The sequence below is a fragment of the Bactrocera dorsalis genome, chromosome 2, assembly GCF_023373825.1.
Source record: "Bactrocera dorsalis isolate Fly_Bdor chromosome 2, ASM2337382v1, whole genome shotgun sequence".
Taxonomy (NCBI): domain Eukaryota; kingdom Metazoa; phylum Arthropoda; class Insecta; order Diptera; family Tephritidae; genus Bactrocera; species Bactrocera dorsalis.
In genome coordinates this window covers 36,417,279-36,436,728 of record NC_064304.1, presented here as the reverse complement: position 1 = coordinate 36,436,728, position 19,450 = coordinate 36,417,279, and the positions used below count along the sequence as shown (strand labels likewise).

Here is a 19,450-nt window from a genome sequence, read left to right as displayed (position 1 = left end):
CAAAGCCACAGCGTCTAGGTGCTGCAAATTATTAGCTAAATTTATGCTTATGATTTGTGCCTGCTTGTTTCAAACACTTACCAATGTCAAATAACTAGAACATAATCTACAACAGAGAAATTATTAAAAATAAAGAACAACAAAAAAAAAATAATATGCCGCTGTAGATAAAAATGTGTAAGCAGCCTAAAGGGATTAAACTATATTTTTTCATAAAAAATTGCGTTTGGCAGTAGACCGGAACAAAATGAGAGGCGGGGGATTAGGAATCAAAAGCTTACTGTATTTTTAGAAAATTTCGATTAATATTATTATTATTTTTTAGTATAATATGACATCAGTTTGAAGCCGCAAAAGATTACATCTCTGCACCATTGCTTCATCTCAACTTCTAGCACTGAAAAGTCTACACTTCTGCAGACCCTCAGTAGCACTCAGCCAATACATACCACAATCATAAGCAGAAATTTTACCAAAAATTATGCTGTAACCGCAATTGACGTATGTGCGGCATGAAATTTAATAAAATGTGGCATACAACATATCGCTTGGCAACACTTACACAGCAAACTCATACACAAATATCTGCACATAGCTTTGTGTATTTAAATAATTTAATTTATGATTTGCTTTAGCCAGCATCCAAATGTTTGCACACTTTCTCTTCAACTATTTTCCGAGTAATTTTGCTGTTGCCGCTTCTTCTTCTTCTTCACTTTTGGCATCTTAAGATCTTAAGCAAGCAGAAATATTCTTTCTTTTACGCCAGTTGATCGTGTCTTACACGTATTTGTCACTTATGCATATTTCTGCCATTGAGTTGCACTCATTTCACAGCCGCACGACAAATTTTTCAAAGCGATTGAGCGCATGCTGCCCGCGAAATGAGCGCTTTTCAACGACATTTATGAGTGATTGTGGAAAATTTTCTAATTTTAAAAACCAAAATTAGTGGTTGAATACAGTGCATAGTTATTCTCTGCACTTGTTGAGCGGAGAGTGGGAAGAAATTTTAAGATTTGCAATATTCGTCCAATCGTCATTAACAATGAATCTTTAATATTAAAGCAGTATTATTAGGATTAGCAAACATAACCAATAAAACACATATTGGAAGTTATGGCCAATTTGAACCCAACAACATTTTTGGCGATGAAACTTTATCAAGGATAAGATTTATGGATGAATTCAAGCGAGGACGTAGATTACTCAAAGCTAAGTTTTGTTAAGATCGTCCAAAATCAGTTTCTGTTCCGAAAACTATTGATGCGCATGTGACCTACCGTAAGATTGAGTGAACTTTAGGCGTGACTGGAACCAGAATATGTTCAATATTTAGTGAACATATGACTGTAAACAAATTTTTTCACATTGGATTCCACAAAATTCTGACGGGTAAACGACCATTAGTTTGCCGCTTGTCTTGCAACACATCAGGTAAACCACTCGCCGAAAATGGAACACTTTCACCACGACAACAACTGCATTTTTGAGCACTCAGAACATCGGTTTTCTTAGACATCCACCATAAAGTCCTGGCTAGGTAAAAAATTACTACTTTTAAAAAAATAAGAGATCAACGGTTTTCGACATCTGTCTTTGTTCTCTAATCCGGAAATATAAAAGGACAACCTTATTTTTAACAAGAAAAGAACTAATTTATTTTTAAAGAATTAGAAGTCACAAATTATACAAAACTATAATAAATCTTAATACATAATTTTATAATTACGAGCTCTCAAACATTATAGATTCTGTTAATCTTATATCGCTAACACAACTAAAATTCGATTAGGAAACATAATCGATTCCTAAACCGTCGAAGGTACAATGAGAGTTCAAGGTAGTCAAATAAACTAAATTTTCAAAATCAAAATTAAAAATTTATAAATCACCAAATCAGAAATGATTAAAACTCGATGATCAGTTGAAAACAAAAAAAAATCATAGCAAGACCATTTGAACCATTTTGACCATTGGAAACGTAATATAAAATCAAAAATATTTAAGGGAAAATAATTGACGGACGAACTAAGGTCGAAAAGAGGAGTTTTAGGAGCGTGGGGAATTTTTATTTCTTATTTTGACTTTAAAAACCCCTAATTTTCAACCGAAAAATCTCAGAAAATACAAAAAGGACCCCACTAAGTGCGTAAGACTTTTTCAAACAGATCCAATATCATTTTAATTTCGTTAGGCACAAGTGCATACTCTACGTACTATCCGACCTATATAGTGACATCTCACGTTCACTCACTTCATTACAGCTGCACTGTGCTCTCTTCATCAAACATATTAAGCTGCAATAGATGAGTTTCCCTTCGATTGAGCGTTTTATTAAAAGAAAAGCCATCACGTTGGCAATTCTCAGACATAAGCGAAAAGCGCTCACAAATGAGTTTCACTCAAAAATCACTAAAATTTTGTCAGTGAAATATTATGTGGACTTTCAATATGAAAATATCAAAAATTTTCGCGGTCACAAGGTAAAATTGTGAGATCTCCTTGCTATGTTACGAATTGGTTTTGGACCGGGAGAGATCGACCGACTCGTATACACGTACTCGTATTAAAAATATATATTTTTTCAGAATCAAGAATTTTTTTTGGTGCAACAGATTTCGAACTTATATATTTTTTGAAATATTTTTGGTGCATATGCAAAACGGTTACACAGCAGATTGCAGAAACGCAGTCACTTGGCGAAACGCGAAGCAATACATATATATATATATCAATATATATATAAATCATATAACTATAGCACAAGCAAATCAAATATATTTATTAGCTGGCATTCGCTGGCAGGGACACAAAGGATTACCCAAGCCACGGATGTCCTGCTAAACGAATAAAATTTATTCATAAATAATTATGAAATTAATTAAAAAGGAATAAATATTATAACTGAAAAGAAGATCTTGTGTTAGTCGTGCGAAGAAATATTTTTTACGAAACGAATTTTTTAAACGAAACCGAACGAACGACGTGAAACGGCAGCCATACGCGCGGATGCATGATTTCGAAATCATCTAGTGCTTTGTGTGCTCAACTGCATAATTATTTTAATTTTTATTTTCTTTCTTTTCAATTTTTATTTATTTTTTTTTTAATTTGGTTTCAAATTTTCAATACGCAGCATTCAAAAACGCGTTTTCTGGCCAGCAAAATTTTATTATAAATATTTTTATTTTTTTTTTATAAATTTTGTTACAGTGCATTTCACGACGAAATATAAATTAAAGTTTTATATTAATGCAGAATACGAGGGCGCAGCAGATAATAATTTTTGCAACCTAACATATTGATTTAGAAAAAAATCTAAATTTATGAAGTGACTTAAGTACTAACGAAACACACAAAGATTGGAGAGGAGTATTGAACCAAAACAAGGAATTCACGACAAATCATGGGGCGGTTTACATTTTTGGTCCTGTGCGGACTAATCCTGTCGGCCGTCTCATTTAATGGTAGGTGAAACGCCACTAAGGCAGATACACATATGAAAAATCCAAAAAAAATACAAAAAAATAAAAAAAATTAAAAAAATTTGAAAAATTCCAAAAAAAAATTTTGTAAAAATATATCAATAGCTCAGCTGCGGTTATAATTGTTGTTGCATAAAGTTCAAGGACATTAAGGACATTGTGAAAAACACACTGAAACTACGCCAAAAGACATTATTATCAAGCAGTGAGGACATAACTGTGTTATTCAAATTGAAAAAGCAAAAAAAAAACAAACAAGTGAGAATAAAAACTTTTTCTCGCCAGTGTAGTGCAAATCATATGAAATATCGCTGAAAGATTATATAATATTTTTTGTAGGCAAAGGCCAACACACAAGATTTTGTCGCTGTCGCACGCAGCACCCTAGCTAAAAGCCATAATAGCAACAATAAAAATAACAACAACAACAATTTGGGTGGGCTGTATACGCGCAGCAGTGTCACCGCGCGCCCTCTTACACATACGCAAACTTTTGTGTGTATGTATGTGCATTGCTGTAAGTGTGTTGTGGCAAAGGCGACAGCAGCGGCCAAGCAACAACAAACACAAAAAGAAACAACAGCTAAAGACTAAAAAATATGCGCAAAGCTAAATGCTACAGCACCAATCATAATAATATATAGACGAGCAACAACAACAACAACAACAACACCGAGTGAAAGTAGTCGTAGCGATTTATTATGCAATTTTTTTGTTGTTGGCACTTTTAGTTGTTGTTGCTTTCGTTTTTGAAAATTTTGTTGAAAAATAATATTTTAAAAATATTTTCGCTATTTCGTGGCTTTCGTGTTGCGGATCGCGTTCGTTCTTTGCTGGCCGTTTGATGCTCGTGGCCACTGAGTGTAACTGTTCGCGCGCTCGAGTGCAACTGATGTACGGACCAAAGATAAGGCTGCTATCTGTCGTGCTGTTGAGTTACTCGCATTCGTGGCGACGAGTGTATGTTTTGCCAAAGAATTCGAGCCAAAAAAAATTTGAAGAAAAAAAAGCAAAAAATCTAAAAATTCAAATATTTTCGCGTTGAAAACGTTCGCTCAGAAACAGAGCAGGGAAAGCAAAGAAAAATCGCTGAAGGCGACATTGGACGACACAGAGTGTGGTGGCAACGGCTGCCCGGTGTGTCGGCAACTGCACGCCGCTGCCCCCACTGCTTCGTGTGTCGCTCGGTGGCTAGGCAGTAGGTGCTGCTGATGAACGCCTCCAGCAAACACCGCGCACCGCTTTCACCAGCCGCTATTTGTAACCATTTAATTTTAGCAGTGAAGCAAAAGCTAAACAAATCATTGAAATCATAAAAAGCAGCGGTATGCTAGAGAAATTCTGTTGGTGAGGATTTTAAAAACAAAAAATGTATAATGCTTTCTATTCTGCTTGAAAGAAGGCGAATGCGCTCGCCAAAGACTCCGAGGCAACTTGCCAAAGAAATAGGTTTTTTAAATGTAATTTTTTTCCATTTACTTTCGTTTAAAATTTTTTTTTTGATTCTCACGAGAAAATATACTATTTTAGCTTGTCAACAGTCCAATGATAGCAATTTGGAATTTTAAACAAAACTAGGCTTCTTAAAACCTTTCTTTTTTCTGATTCACATATGATGATTTTAAGGCAAATTTAAGCCGATTTTTTAAATAAAATCCATACATTTCTTTTTAACTACTTCTTTTCGGCCACAATGATTAGTTTTGCACCCTTCAATCAGAATCGAGTTTCAGCACAAATTCCAACTAAGGTTCGATTGCATTTTTGTTATGCGAAAAACGTCTGATAACCTCCCTTTCAGTCTATGACGAGCTGAGTCGATTTAGCCATGTCTTTCTGTCCGTTCTTCAAGAATTAGTTCAATCCTCGGCTGGCAATAGCATACCTTAGATTGTCCGTCCCACAGTTTTTAAGATTTCGATCTCAAATTTTGCTCGCTTCTTTTTTTTACTCAAACTACCTACCCTACCATACAAACTGAACGATCGAAACCATGTTCTTGTACAGAAAATTTTATTATTGACAAGATATCTTACCGAAATTCGGCAGAGAATATTGTCTAAGCCTATGCTATTATCTCCAAATATGTCGTTCGCATCGGACCACTGTGATATGTAGTTTCCATACAAACTGGTTGATCAAAATCAAAAAAAAAAAATGTTATATCCTTTTATCTATTAAGAAAGCACCTGTCAAAGCACCTGTCAAAGGTATTATAGCTTTAACTGAAGTTAAGAACACATAATTGCCTCCTCTCGCCTATCATGGGGCCGTTAATAAATCGCTTTTTTCATATTGATTGGATACTTCGGTCAAAAAATTGATACTTTTTACCCTCAGATGCTCATCAATATATATATATTGTATAAATAGTATATAGGATATATATGTATATAATTCATGTTTTTGTTTATTTATTGGCAATCTGTTTAAATATCATTCAGCAGAATTGAGGAAGTTAGTATACATATCAAGCAATATTAATCATTATTTTATTGAAAACGATATTTGTTATCCAGTTAATTTTTCCTATAATCTAAAAAATGCATTATAATTTATTTATTTATTAAATGAAAAATTATAATACAATTATCATTTAACAGAAAATAAACATTAACTGTCAGTGCTTACGGCTTACTAAAAAAAAATTAAAATCGCAAAATTGTATGAGAAGCGTTCAGTTGTCCCCAGAAAACTTCTGTTAACTCAGTAGTTTACGTTTCTATAGGCAATGCCTTATATTGGCAGAAGTAACGATTCATTTTGACCAGAGTGATCTTCAGGGATGTAGACTATAAGTCTTTAGCAGGAAATATTTAAGATTTAAAATCTATTGAGCAAACCAAAATCGACGTCATTGAAAATTCGACTAGTCATATTTATGACAGCACTGATATTGGGTTGTCAAAAAAGTCTTGCAGTATTTTTATTGAATCAATTCGTGTGGCACCCATACATCGAGCTTCTTAATGACTCCAAGCTTCTTCAAATGGTTTATATCGGTTTAATGACTACTATGCCGGTCTCTTTCTACCAATTCAGCGATTTCGCAATTTTCGACGACAGGCCTTCCGGAGCTTGGCGCATCTTCGACCACCTCTACACCAGAACGAAAACGTTGAAACCATCGTTGTGCGGTGGAAATGGAAACTATATCGAGTCCATAAACTGCACAAATTTTATTGGCGGCTTGAGATGCATTTTTGCCTTGATCGTAGTAGTACTGTAAAATATGCCGTATTTTCCCTTTATTTTGCTCCATGTTTTCGACGCTATAACTCACGAACGACTCAAAAGAAACGACAATCAATCAAACACGTGTTAGCGCGTGAAAGGAGCTTTCCAAAAAGGAAACCCGATGCACGAATAAAACTAGAACTAAGCGCTTTCAGCGACAACTAGCGAAAATACCGCAAGCCTTTTTTGACAACCCAATATTTTGCGGTTAATATTGCTAATATTTCATATTTTCCTTGGCAGATCATTTCGATCGGTAACTAAAGCAATATATAATAATTTTGTATTTACTACTCGTTCTTCATATAAAAACATTAAGCAGTAAAGAAGTGTCGTATACAAGAATATAATCAGTACCATTACAGAAGTTATAACGTTCACCTTGGCGTATGAGCAACTTATATATCTTGTCCAAGCATATGCGTCGCATAATCGTACGAGTGCTTGTGTTTATTACAAGACATGTATGTATTTGAGATTTATTGACGGCAAATGCTTGACACACGATCAATCAAGTTTTCCGATATAAAAATGTTTTGGCGAGAAGAAAATTATTTATTTTTGTATAAAGTGTGTCTTCTTTTAAATATTACTTTCACATTTTCATATGCCGCTGACAGTCTTTGTGCTTTTTTTATTACGAAAATGGCAATATTTGTAAAGCCTATGTATGTACCCCACATTGTTACAATCCCACCGACAAAGCGAAATATGTCATTTTAAATAATGTTCCGCACTTAGGTTGCTATATCAATACGTAGAAATAATTGTTTGATAATATATGTATCTAGGAAGATATTTTTGAATGATGTATAGAGCTCTACGCATGACTTTACATCTGAATTACATACTCAGTCCGAAGTAGCACCTGTTGGTAAAAGTTATTCTGCGTTGGATTTCGAGGCTAACGTTGCTGTTGGTATTGATACTGGTTCCAAGATAGACGAAATTATCAACGACTTCAAAGTTATGACTGTCAACAGTGGCGTTGGAGCCAAGTCACGAGTCCGCCGGCTGTTTGTTTGATGGCAGGAGATATTTAATTTTTCTCTCGTAGACTAGCGGACCCATTAACTTTGCTTCTTTGTCCAACCTCGGATAAAGCAAAACTAACAGCGCCGTTGATAGTTCTTGGCCGGGAAAAAATTCGATTCCGGTCCAGTTGAGTCCATTATGAAAACCAACTGCATAATTTTTTCAAAGGCCATAGATATATACATATATATAGATTGAGATATAATGGACTGATAGTTATACACCGACAAAGTAAAATAAAAATTAAGTAGGGCCTTACGAACTGTCTATGTCTCGTGCAATGTGCTCTTCAATGATAAAATTTCATTGCGGAGACTTTGAGTAAACTTGTTTATAAAGGCAAAACTTGAAAAAAAAAATTTATTGGGCAATTTTGAAATTTCGTTCAATTCAAAATGCCACCGTCTTAACGGATTAATTTTGCAATATAAAAAAAAAAACAAATACTTACTAAGCAAAATAAATTTACAACTGGAATCAAGAGCCTTCAACTCATTCTCTAATAAATTAATTTTTATTTATTTTTTTTTTTAATTTTTCAAAGTGAAGAGCGCCTGTAAATTCATAAAAAAATTATATATGGTATAACTATTAGCCTTTTGTGAGATTAGTTATTAGCTTCAGAATTTTTCTGTTCAAATTTTCTTCAATATTTATTTAAATAAAGATTTTTTTAAATCATACAAACGTAAAATTAATTTTTCATGCGCAACACACACACAGCCACAAACTTGAACACTCATTAAAACGTCATATGCACAGCTTTTCTCACATTTGTCAGTACTTTTCAAATTTCGAAAACAAAAAAATCAACAAGCTTCACCCACTCAGCAGCGCGGCGGTGGGGGCCTGTGACTTTCGCCTTGTGTACGCAACGCCCACACACGGCATATGGAAACCTTGACCGGGTGATAAGTAAACTGACAAATATAGAATAGAGACACTCATACATATATACATATGTATATATTTATGTGTAATGAAAATGTGTGCTTTTGAATGGCAAATGAAAGCTGCGAACGCAAAAGCTCATAAAGCGACAATAATCAATTAATTTAGCCGATAATTTGCTAGAAATGTAGCAACAAGCATGTGTTTAACCAACGGGGACCGTGAAAACGACGCTGGAAGTTGTATGTGCTTGTGAATGTGTGTGTGAAGATGCGAAATTGACGACAGCGCGCCGTGATTGATGAACCAAAGCTGGCAGAAGCATGACGAAAGTTGAAAAAAAAAAGTTTGTGAAAGCTAAAAAGTAATTGAAGCGAACTGCGTTTAATTAAAAAAGTACTTACAAATATATACATACATATGATATGAGTGCGTGTATGTTTGTGAGTGTGTGTGTGTGTTTGTGGTGTTGCGTATGCGTTGGGCAAGTAAGAAGGCGTGCAAAGCGTGAAGAAAATGGGCAAAAAGCCAACACCAACGCTGAAGGCACAGCGAAGCTACCGCAGAAATTTCGAAAAATACACACATGCACGCATACGTGTATGTGTGTATATATTTAAAAATAAAATTCTTATTATTAATCGCTAATAAAATAAGATCATGTCAAGTTTGCGTAACAAAAACGCCGCACAGCGCCGCTGTCAGCGTAAATATTTCATGTACCGCTTTGTAATTATGTGTGTAAAATTCAAATACCATGCAACAACAATGATAACCAAGCATAAATGCTAACTAAAACAACGGTAAAACACATTCGTTAGCGCAAATTAATTAATTGCGCCAAATGCTGCTCGGAAAAATGCTCGAAAAAAGCATTTATTACAGCCAAAAGTGTTTGGTGAATTTGACTAAAATCTTTCTTTTTATCCGCCAGGTGCCTTCGTCAGTGGCGACGACTCCAATGTTGGACCGAGCGAAGCTCAATGCCGTCCCTATATTGAAAAGGCGATAAACGAACTGAAAACAGGTGAACCCAGCGATGGCATAGGTGAGTATCTGAATGCATGTGTGTGCATGTGTGTGTGTGTGTGGGTTTCAATACAAGTAATCATGAATGAGCGGCAATATGGCCGTTGACAAGCACCATTGGCACACATGTCGCAAGGTGTGAAGCCTTGAGTGGCGAACTGTCAATACTTTTCGACCGTTACACGCATATGCTTGTATGTGTGTTTGTACATATGTAAATAGACGCAGCATTCTCGCAGCTGATAAATGTTCCTCTAGTAAACCACAAATTTGTGCACGCGTATTGCTCATTTGTCCTCCATGCAAGCTTTTACATGCCGAAAAAAATTCTATTTTTCCATTTTCAAACAATGTCTGCATTTGTTGTTGTTGTGCACGCCATATTTTTTCCTTGGCACAGCACCAAAAGTACACTTAAGCACCGCAAGTAATACATTTAAAAATACATAAAAGTATAATTTAACATTTCACAAATTACCGTAATTTTCCTACACTATATGTACCCGCATTAGCATGTGTGCGCACGTGTGTGTGTGTATGACTGATTTTTAAGATTTTCCAAAAGCCATTTGGCGGCCATAAAACTTGTCAAACACGTCCATATTCATGTATTGGCTAATAATTGAAGACAATTGAATGAAATGTCGGCCAGCGCGAAAGTGGAAATGTACTTAACGGTATACACAACGCTTACTTATGTATGTGTACGTAGAGTATTTATGAATATCCGTTCACATTTCACTTCAATGGAGAGTCTCCGATTTCTGTGTTAACTTGTCACGCGTAAGAGGCGTGTTAAAACAAGGCACCAAATCTCTTAATTTTGTACTTTCTAATATCCGGTTGGCACCGCAAAATATTCTTCGTCCGATAATTCCTTATAATTTAAGAACATACAAAAATATTCTAAGAATCTTTTACATCTTCTTCTTTATTGGCGTAGACAACGCTTACGCGTTTATACACCGAGTTACTAAGTGCAGCCAGGTCCTTCTCCATCTGGTTATTCTAATGTAGTGGAGGTTTTCCTTTTTCTCTGCTTCCCCCTATGGATTCTTCGTCGACTCCGAGAATATTTTCATCCATTCGGACGACATGATCTAGCCAGCGAAGCCGCTGTTTCTTGATTTGCTGAACTATGTCAATGCCATCCTACTATATATCTCGTACAGCTCATCATTTCACCGACTGCGGTATTCGCCGCTATCAATGCGCCATGAACCATTAATCTTCCGCAGAACCTTTCTCTCGGAATTTCGTAACGTCGAATCATCAGATGTTGTCATCATCCATGCCTCTGCACCATACAGCATGACTTATATAATTTAGTGTTTATTCGCCGACAGAAGACTTTACTTCTCAATTGCCTACTCAGTTCGTTGTAGCATCTGTTTGCAAGAGTTATTCTTCGTTGAATTTCGAGGCTGACTTTGTTGTTGGTGTTAATGTTGGTTCCAAGATAAATGAAATTATCTCCGACTTCGAAGTGATGACTGATAATAATGACGTGGGGGCCAAGTCGTCTGAGCGACAACTCTTTGTTTGATGACAGGAGATATTTCGTGTTGCTCTCATTCACTACCAGTCCCATTTGTTTCACTCTTTTGTCCAGTCTGGAGAAAGCAGAACTAACAACGCGGTTGTTGAGACCAATAATATAAATACCATCGGCGTACGCCAACAGCTGTACACTACTATAAAAATTTTCATCTAAATAGGCTCCCTCATATGATATATTCCTTCCAAAATCAGAGCCCAACACTGCTTCGGCCGAAGCTGTGAAAGATAGTTACATGCTCATTGGGCTTGCCTACTTCCTTCTAAGAAAGCAAATAATGCACCTTCTTAAGAGAAAAACTTCGGAAGTGGCTCAGTGAGTTCAACAGTTGCTAATTCAACTTTTTTCCTTTCCATACTTTTTGTAAAGAATGTTCTAACCAGATCCTAAAGCTTTCTTGAATGTTCCGAATAAAATTCAAAATTCCTCATTGTTCTTCGAAAATCAAATAATAGTGTTCGGAGTAACGTCTTAAATACTAGTCAATCTTCTGCTTAATATAGATCCCGAAAATACTTGATAATGTGGACTTGATTTAGCAGCTCTAGCATCTAGACATACTATATAGTATAGGCTTCGAAAACTTTCTTAGTTAGAATCAAACAAGAATGATCTCAAGTCAGCACACGTGAAAGTACTGGCCTCCAAAGGACGGATATAGCGATAGAACGCTCATTCTTCAACTATTTTAATATTTATATGTTCTGTATGATTCTGTATTGATCGACCTTCAACACAACCTCATATTAAAATACCAAAGATCTTCCTTAATTAACAGTACAGTGCATGAATTCACACCATTTGACCGAAAATATACCTTAACACAACTGATTCTTTATTGGAGTAGACACCACTTACGCGGTTATCCCACCTGCCCACTTAAGAGACCCGACATACCGGGTGCATGCCCTTAAATCGTAATCCTTAGTACATTTGCAGTGGTCTTCATCAGACGGGAGATCTCTCATCCAAAGCTGTTTTCTTCTTTTCATTGGGGGTGTTTTTTACGTGGCGGCTTCCAAACCTAGCGCACAACCCTAGAGAGAGAGAGCTTTCTCATTTTAGCTCGACTTGAAACGATCTATCGTGAGCTGCTTGAGATATATTTAAACAAATCGTTTTGAGGTTTGAATGACCCTCAGAGAACTCTCCTCACTTGCGTGAACTGCTATATATGACTCCATCCTCCACACTCAAGATTAAGGCATAAAAATATGATCCTAAAGGTTACCGAAAACGATCGAACTATTGCTGAGGTTAAGGTCCTTTCAGAAACAAGTTTAGTTACCGTCACTTTAATTCTTCGATTCTTCTTTGGATTATCTTTGACCGTACATTTTCTACAACTATTCTCTATTTTCCAACACTTCACTAAAGTACTGGAAAACAATACTTTAGCACATTATACAGAATTTTCCCTTATTTTTTAAGGCAATACGAAACGATTCTAAGAATTTCGTAGCATTTATCAAAAACGCCTCTCTTAAACGCTGCTTCTGGACGAAATTTGATTCGATTTCAATTAGATAAAGAGGAGGAAGTCTCGATATTTCCAGCTTATATACAAATTTTCTTAGACAAAGATACTATTTTGGCCAAATTCCTAGAGTTCGCACAAGAATTTCCCTAAAAGAAACCAGTTCATGTTACGAATCCTACAAAAATTTGCTTTGAACAAAATTTTAATTAGTATTTATTGATAAACACTTCTTCTTCTTCATATTATTTAACACACCAGAGGCAGGTGATATCCCTAGTGCCGAAACTATATCCGCCGAAGTCTCAACGAACAATGAACCCGATCAGCAAGACGACAATGCAATCGACTCTGGTGAAATGCAATCCGATCAACCGGTTGGCGGTGAAAAGGAGACTGTCGAAATAACCGATGCCGAATCCGTGGAGGAAGAAGAAGAGAAATCTATCGATACGGATGGTGATGGCATACGCAATGAAGATGATACCGATATTGATGGTGATAATAAGCCAAATGAACAAGATGAAGATATGGACGGTGATGGTATTTTGAATGAAGAGGACGATGACATCGATGGTGATGTTATACCAAATGAACGCGATCCCGATATCGATGGTGATGGTGTATTGAATGTTGACGATCGCGATATCGATGGTGATGGCGTACCAAATGTGATCGATCATGATCTTGACGGTGATGGTGTGCCGAATATTGTCGATAAGGATATTGATGGCGACGGTGTTAGCAATGCCAACGATAATGATCTAGATGGTGATGGCATACCCAATGAAGAAGATGATGACATTGACGGTGATGGCATACCGAATGATCAGGACGATGATATCGATGGTGACGGCATACCCAACGATCAAGACGATGATATCGATGGTGATGGTATACCAAATAGCCAAGATGATGATATAGATGGCGATGGCATACCAAATGAACAAGACAATGATATTGATGGTGATGGCATACCCAACGATCAGGACGATGACATCGATGGCGATGGCATACCAAATGAAAAGGACAATGACATCGATGGTGATGGCATACCAAATGATGAGGACGAGGATATCGATGGTGATGGCATACCGAATGACGAGGACGCCGATTTGGACGGTGATGGCATACCAAATAAGGATGATGATGACATCGATGGTGATGGTGTATCGAATGAAGATGATGCTGACATTGATGGTGATGGCGTGCCGAATGAGAGTGATGAAGACATTGATGGCGATGGCATTAAGAATGAACAAGACGATGATATTGATGGTGATGGCGTGGCTAATGAACAAGATAATGACATCGATGGTGATGGTGAACCAAACGAGGCGGATAAAGATATTGATGGCGATGGCGTGCTTAATCACGATGACGTCGACATCGATGGAGACGGCATACCGAATGAACGTGACCACGATGTTGACGGAGATGGTATGCCCAATGAAGAGGAACCCAAGAGTTTGGATATTGATGGTGATGGTATTCCCAATGATGATGACAGCGACATTGACGGTGACCTTAAGCCAAATGAGGTAGACGACGACATGGACGGTGATGGCATACCAAACGTACACGATCGTGACGTTGATGGTGATGGCGTACCTAATATACATGACGAGGACAGTCTCGAGGCAGAAGAGGTGGCGTCCAGACAAAAACGTGATGTTGGCGCTGAACCAGCCTCTGTTGAAGCTGGTGAAGAGCAAGAGGAACCCAGCCAAGAAAAACCAGGCGATATTGACGGTGATGGTATACCAGATCACGAAGATGATGACAAAGATGGTGACGGCGTGCCCGATCATAAGGATGATGACATCGATGGCGATGGCATACCAAATGAACACGACACCGACCGCGATGGCGATGGTATACCGAATGAGCACGATGATGACGACGGTGAGGAGCATGAGGAGAAGGAAGACGATTCGGAACCAGAAGATGACACCAAACCAGAAGACGAATTGTTGTGGGTAAGTGCGACGAGAGATTTGTTTATAAAATATTGGGAAAGAGATCTATGTTTCCAATTTTTTCAATTTATTTTATATGCATTTTTAGGAAGGTGAAATACCTGCGCAGCTCCGCAGCCGTGACCACATTACCGAGCTGCTGCAACTGAACACTGAATTCAACGCACGCGAGAAGGCCGTGGACAATGTGGCCGAGATCATTTTGCGCGACATTAAGCGCATCTACGAGAGCGCCATCAAGCCTTTGGAAACGCTCTACAAATACCGTGACTTGAGTAATCGTCACTTCAGTGATCCGGAAATCTTTTCGAAGCCATTGGTATTGTTTATGGGGCCATGGTCGGGTGGCAAATCGACTATCATAAACTACCTAACTGGCAATGAATATACACCACACTCATTGCGATCAGGTAATGACAACTGCATACATAGATAATTAGAATAACTCTAACAACTCTCGAACTGCAGGCGCGGAACCTTCACCTGCCTACTTCAACATCCTGACATGGGGCAATGAGACTGAGGTGCTGGACGGCACACAGCTCGCCGCTGACTACACCTTCTCTGGCTTGCAGAAATTCGGTGAAGGCTTGGAGGAACGTCTACGTGGGCTGAAAATGCCAAACAAATTGTTGGAAAAGGTGAGTGTATGTGTGTGTGAGTGTAATGATGATGCGCCCAAGTGGCGTCTTTAGCATTCCTCATTGTATGTGATGACGTCAATGTCATAGAAAATATTTAAATATAAATAATATGCTTTGTGATGACCTCGAAATGGTCTTAACTGCCCGTGTAATGGCAACAAAAGTGTGGAGAAAATTACAACTAAACTGAAAGAAGAAGAACAACAACAAATTACACAAAGCTAAAGACAAACAAACTCTTTGAGGTTGTAATAGTGGCTGTTGAGTGGTCGTTCGTCGTTTTTGTTTCGTTTTCTTGCTTTTTTGTTTATGAAAAGCAAATATTTTTAGAATTATCTTTCGAGAGAAAAGTACATACTACACATAAACAAATTAATGTAATTGCATATCATGTGCAATGTGTCTATAAGTGTATAACACTTGGCGGCAGAGCAATGCCGCCCACTGTTGTAGGCACCGTTAACGCTTAACGCATGTAACTCACTCGCTGCACAAAAATTACTCAATTATGAGTGAGTTTAAAGCCGGGAGAGAAATGCGATCGTGAATTGAGAGCGTAGCACTCTGAATATATTTTATTTTCACTCAAAACTTTAGAGTTTTTACTCAATAATTGAGTGTCAATTCACGATTAACTCTATGAAATTATAATGGTCTATGAATTTGAGTGCATTGTGTATTTATTGCATTTAAAGAGCTCTCAGCATATTTTGCGATCTATTTTGAGAAAGTAAACAAAGGCAACAAAGTCACGCTGCATTTATCTTCCGTTGGCGATCGCGCAGGTACAATTTCAAATAAATGTTCGGCGTCTGTATTGCAAGCATTGAAATGCCTCGATATTTTTGAACTCCCAAAAGCTTTAGGTGAATCGTCATTTCGGAATAAATTCTGAAAAATAAAAGGGTTTTTAAGAAAAATTAAATTGAAGAGCTAGAACCAGGCTAGCATTCGAAAAACCTCACAGAGAACCTTAGATGTTTCTTGTGAGATGCATTAGGAGCGAAGAGAAGTCTAACAAGTTGAGCTGGGACCAAGCCAGTAATCGAAAACTTGAAAAACATTTATTGTGAGAAGAAAAGTACACTCCTCGCCCAACAGTGACCAATAGCTCGGACTTTTCGATTTCCACTAATAAAAGTCAATTCAATACTTCGGAAATTAGATCCTTTAAAACGGGATTATCAATCTGATTTCGCTAAATATATGTACTAGTTTACTTCTCTAAGTGATATTACCAGTTTAACACGCAAGAACTAGAACTTGCTTATCAAGAACCCAAGACCGAAAGTGTTTTCAAAGAATACCATTGCCACTCAAGCTCAAGCCGTGCAATTTTTTCCAAGGCAGCTTTGTATAATTTTAAAGAAGAAACTGAGCTAAGCAATTTTCTACTGACCAACTTTAACTCATTTCGTTTCTTTTGTTTGTGTTAAAGATACTTACTTTTTGAAACAAGAATAATATTCGTTCCAGTTTTTGCCTCGGTTATTCACTGAATTTGGCCTCACGTTTCGTGAAGACCTTCTAAAATATTCAGAAAATAGAGACCTATTATGTCTATATATTGGTGTAACGAGATCTTAAAGTCAATGTTAAATCTTTCACAAATTGTGGGATCCCAACTGACTTCTTTTCTTTTAAGTACGAATACGCATCATACCTACGCTTCCTTTCTTTTCCGTTCATTCCTTTACGAAAAATCAATAATATGATTATGGATACTCATTACAGTTGAAGAAAAATTCGCCTTTGAGTTTAACTGAAAGAACAAATCCTTTATTTCAGGTCAACATCGTTGAAATTCCCGGCATTTTGGAAGTACGCAAACAGGTCTCCCGTCTTTTCCCCTTCAACGATGCTTGTCAGTGGTTTATCGATCGTGCCGACATCATATTCCTCGTCTACGATCCGGCCAAACTTGATGTTGGCCCCGAGACCGAGGCTATATTGGATCAACTTAAGGGACGTGAATATCAAACACGTATTATATTGAACAAAGCTGACACCGTTAAACCAGAGGAGCTTTTGCGCGTACAGAGTGCACTTATTTGGAATATCTCGCCGCTGATGTCCTCCGCCCAGCCACCTTTGGTCTATACATCTTCGCTGTGGTCGCATCCCTATCAGGAGGGCGCACCGGCACGTCTGCTGTTGGCGCAAGAGCGCGCCTTCCTGCGCGATTTGCGCACCGCTGTCGACAAGAGGATCGAACATAAAATCGCCAGTGCGCGTCGTTTCGCTGTAAGTATTTCAAGGAGAACCGTATTGTTAACATTATTGCTAAATACAACTTTTATGCTTGCGTTGTAGGTGCGCGTCCGCAATCATGCCAAAATGGTGGATTGCTACCTCAATACCTACTACAACCACAAGACCCTCTTCGGCAATAAGAAACGCATCGCGGATGAAATTATCAATCATCCACAAAACTACCACATCTATGAGGGCCTCTCAACACTGACGAATATTTCACGTTACGATTTGCCAGACCCTGAAGTCTATCGCGACTTCTTCCGCCTCAATCCGCTTTATGAGTTCAAGAAACTTTCGGAGACCTGCACGTACTTCCGTGGTTGCCCCATTACCAAGCTGGATGTAGCAATCGCTTACGATCTACCTGAATTGGCTGGTAAATATAAGAAGATGGCGGAATCGGCGCTCGCCAACATTGAAAGCAAAGGCACGGCAGATGGCGAACCGGAAACAAAAGGCTCTGGCAAGAGCACGAAAAGTTGAGCTACTCAAACCAAAAACTGCACTGAAAATTGTCCAAAAAGTAATGCACATCAACTAAATGAAGAAAGATCTACAAGCACTGGACAAATGCAGAATAAGACAGCAACACACAGACATATAGTATGTGCTTATGTAAACGAGTAAAATGAGTTTTGAACGAAAGGAAACCACGTTCAAAGCAAATAAAAGAGATCAATTTTAAAACCAAAAAAAAATTAAAATAATAACCGAAATTGAACCAAATTGCCGACTAAGAGAGAGAGACATTAGTTATATTTTATAAAAAAAAAAAAGCAAAGTGAGAGAGAGTGAGCGATCTAACAGCGAAACAATCAAATTTGCTGAAACTTTACAACTTAACGAGACAAAACAAAAACATAAAAGTAAAAAAGTGAAAAAACTGTCAATCGAAATTCCTTAAATACAAAAGCTTAAAACATACTTAAGGAAGAGAGAGAGAGAGAGACACACACACGTACACATTTACTTACTAACTAATCTAACGAGTGGGAGGGACTGAGACAAAAGGGATAACAGTAACAACTTAAAAAATATAATACACGCTCGAGAATTGGCCATAAAAAAGCATTATAGAGGGAGAGATGACTAAAATAACAGTAACAAACAATTAACCGCTAACACTACATTTGAAATTTCTAACCAGCAAACGTTGCCCGAATTCGAACCCGTCAAAATTTGAAATTCCGCCTTAACGACGAAGCTTTAACTTTTCGCTTACAAAAACAACTAAAATCTTTTGCACAACCATTGAAGGCATTTATTTTTTGAAATTAATTGTTTAATTGTTCTGTAATAATTGTGCACAAATATAATTTCGTATATCCCCACACTGTGCGTCCTGTACCCATGTACTGCAGAAATATGTTTTCCGTTTTCTTTTGCTTCCATTGAGAGAGCTTTAATATATAAGTTTGCGTGTTAAAAAAAAAAATACAAATAAAAAGTAATAAATTTAATAAAAAAAACGTACATATAATTTTAACTACTATCACTGCACTGCACCAAAGGCATTGTGAATTTAGACCCTGTCATAGTTAATAAGTTTTCTTTTTTATTTGAGTGAGTAAAGTGTAAAAAATTTAATGAAAAATGCAATAAAAAGAGCAAAACAAACAGTGAAGACGTTGCATGATTTTTTTATAAGAAACAGAATAATTAAAACTTAAATCAACTTGTAAGCATTACATCGACAAATTAATGTAAAAATGATTTAGCCAAATCTGTGACAGCTGAAATATCAGTGAGCTTACATTTAAATGTAATGTTGGACATAATGATAGACTCTGAATTGTAACAACAAATAAAAAACAACTTAGAAAAAACCAAATCGCGTGTTTTAATTAATTGATGGT

General features: G+C 37.1%; 1 protein-coding gene across 5 annotated transcripts; it reads left to right on the top strand.

The window, feature by feature from the left end:
* Positions 1–2,451: 2,451 nt before the first annotated feature.
* LOC105226372 (serine-aspartate repeat-containing protein I) lies at positions 2,452–19,425 on the top strand. 5 transcript variants are annotated; one of them, XM_049449503.1, is made up of 8 exons: positions 2,452–2,560; positions 3,262–3,470; positions 9,586–9,699; positions 12,977–14,694; positions 14,783–15,104; positions 15,163–15,335; positions 17,127–17,582; positions 17,652–19,425. In XM_049449503.1, the coding sequence occupies exons 2-8, from the start codon at positions 3,410–3,412 to the stop codon at positions 18,075–18,077; spliced, it is 3,270 nt and encodes a 1,089-aa protein (XP_049305460.1). In that variant the 5' UTR covers positions 2,452–2,560; positions 3,262–3,409; the 3' UTR covers positions 18,078–19,425. The 5 variants fall into 5 exon arrangements, with proteins under 5 accessions (XP_049305460.1, XP_049305458.1, XP_049305459.1 ...); XM_049449501.1 differs by having other exon boundaries at positions 2,458–2,560; positions 3,217–3,470; XM_049449502.1 differs by having other exon boundaries at positions 2,487–2,566; positions 3,217–3,470.
* Positions 19,426–19,450: the final 25 nt, after the last annotated feature.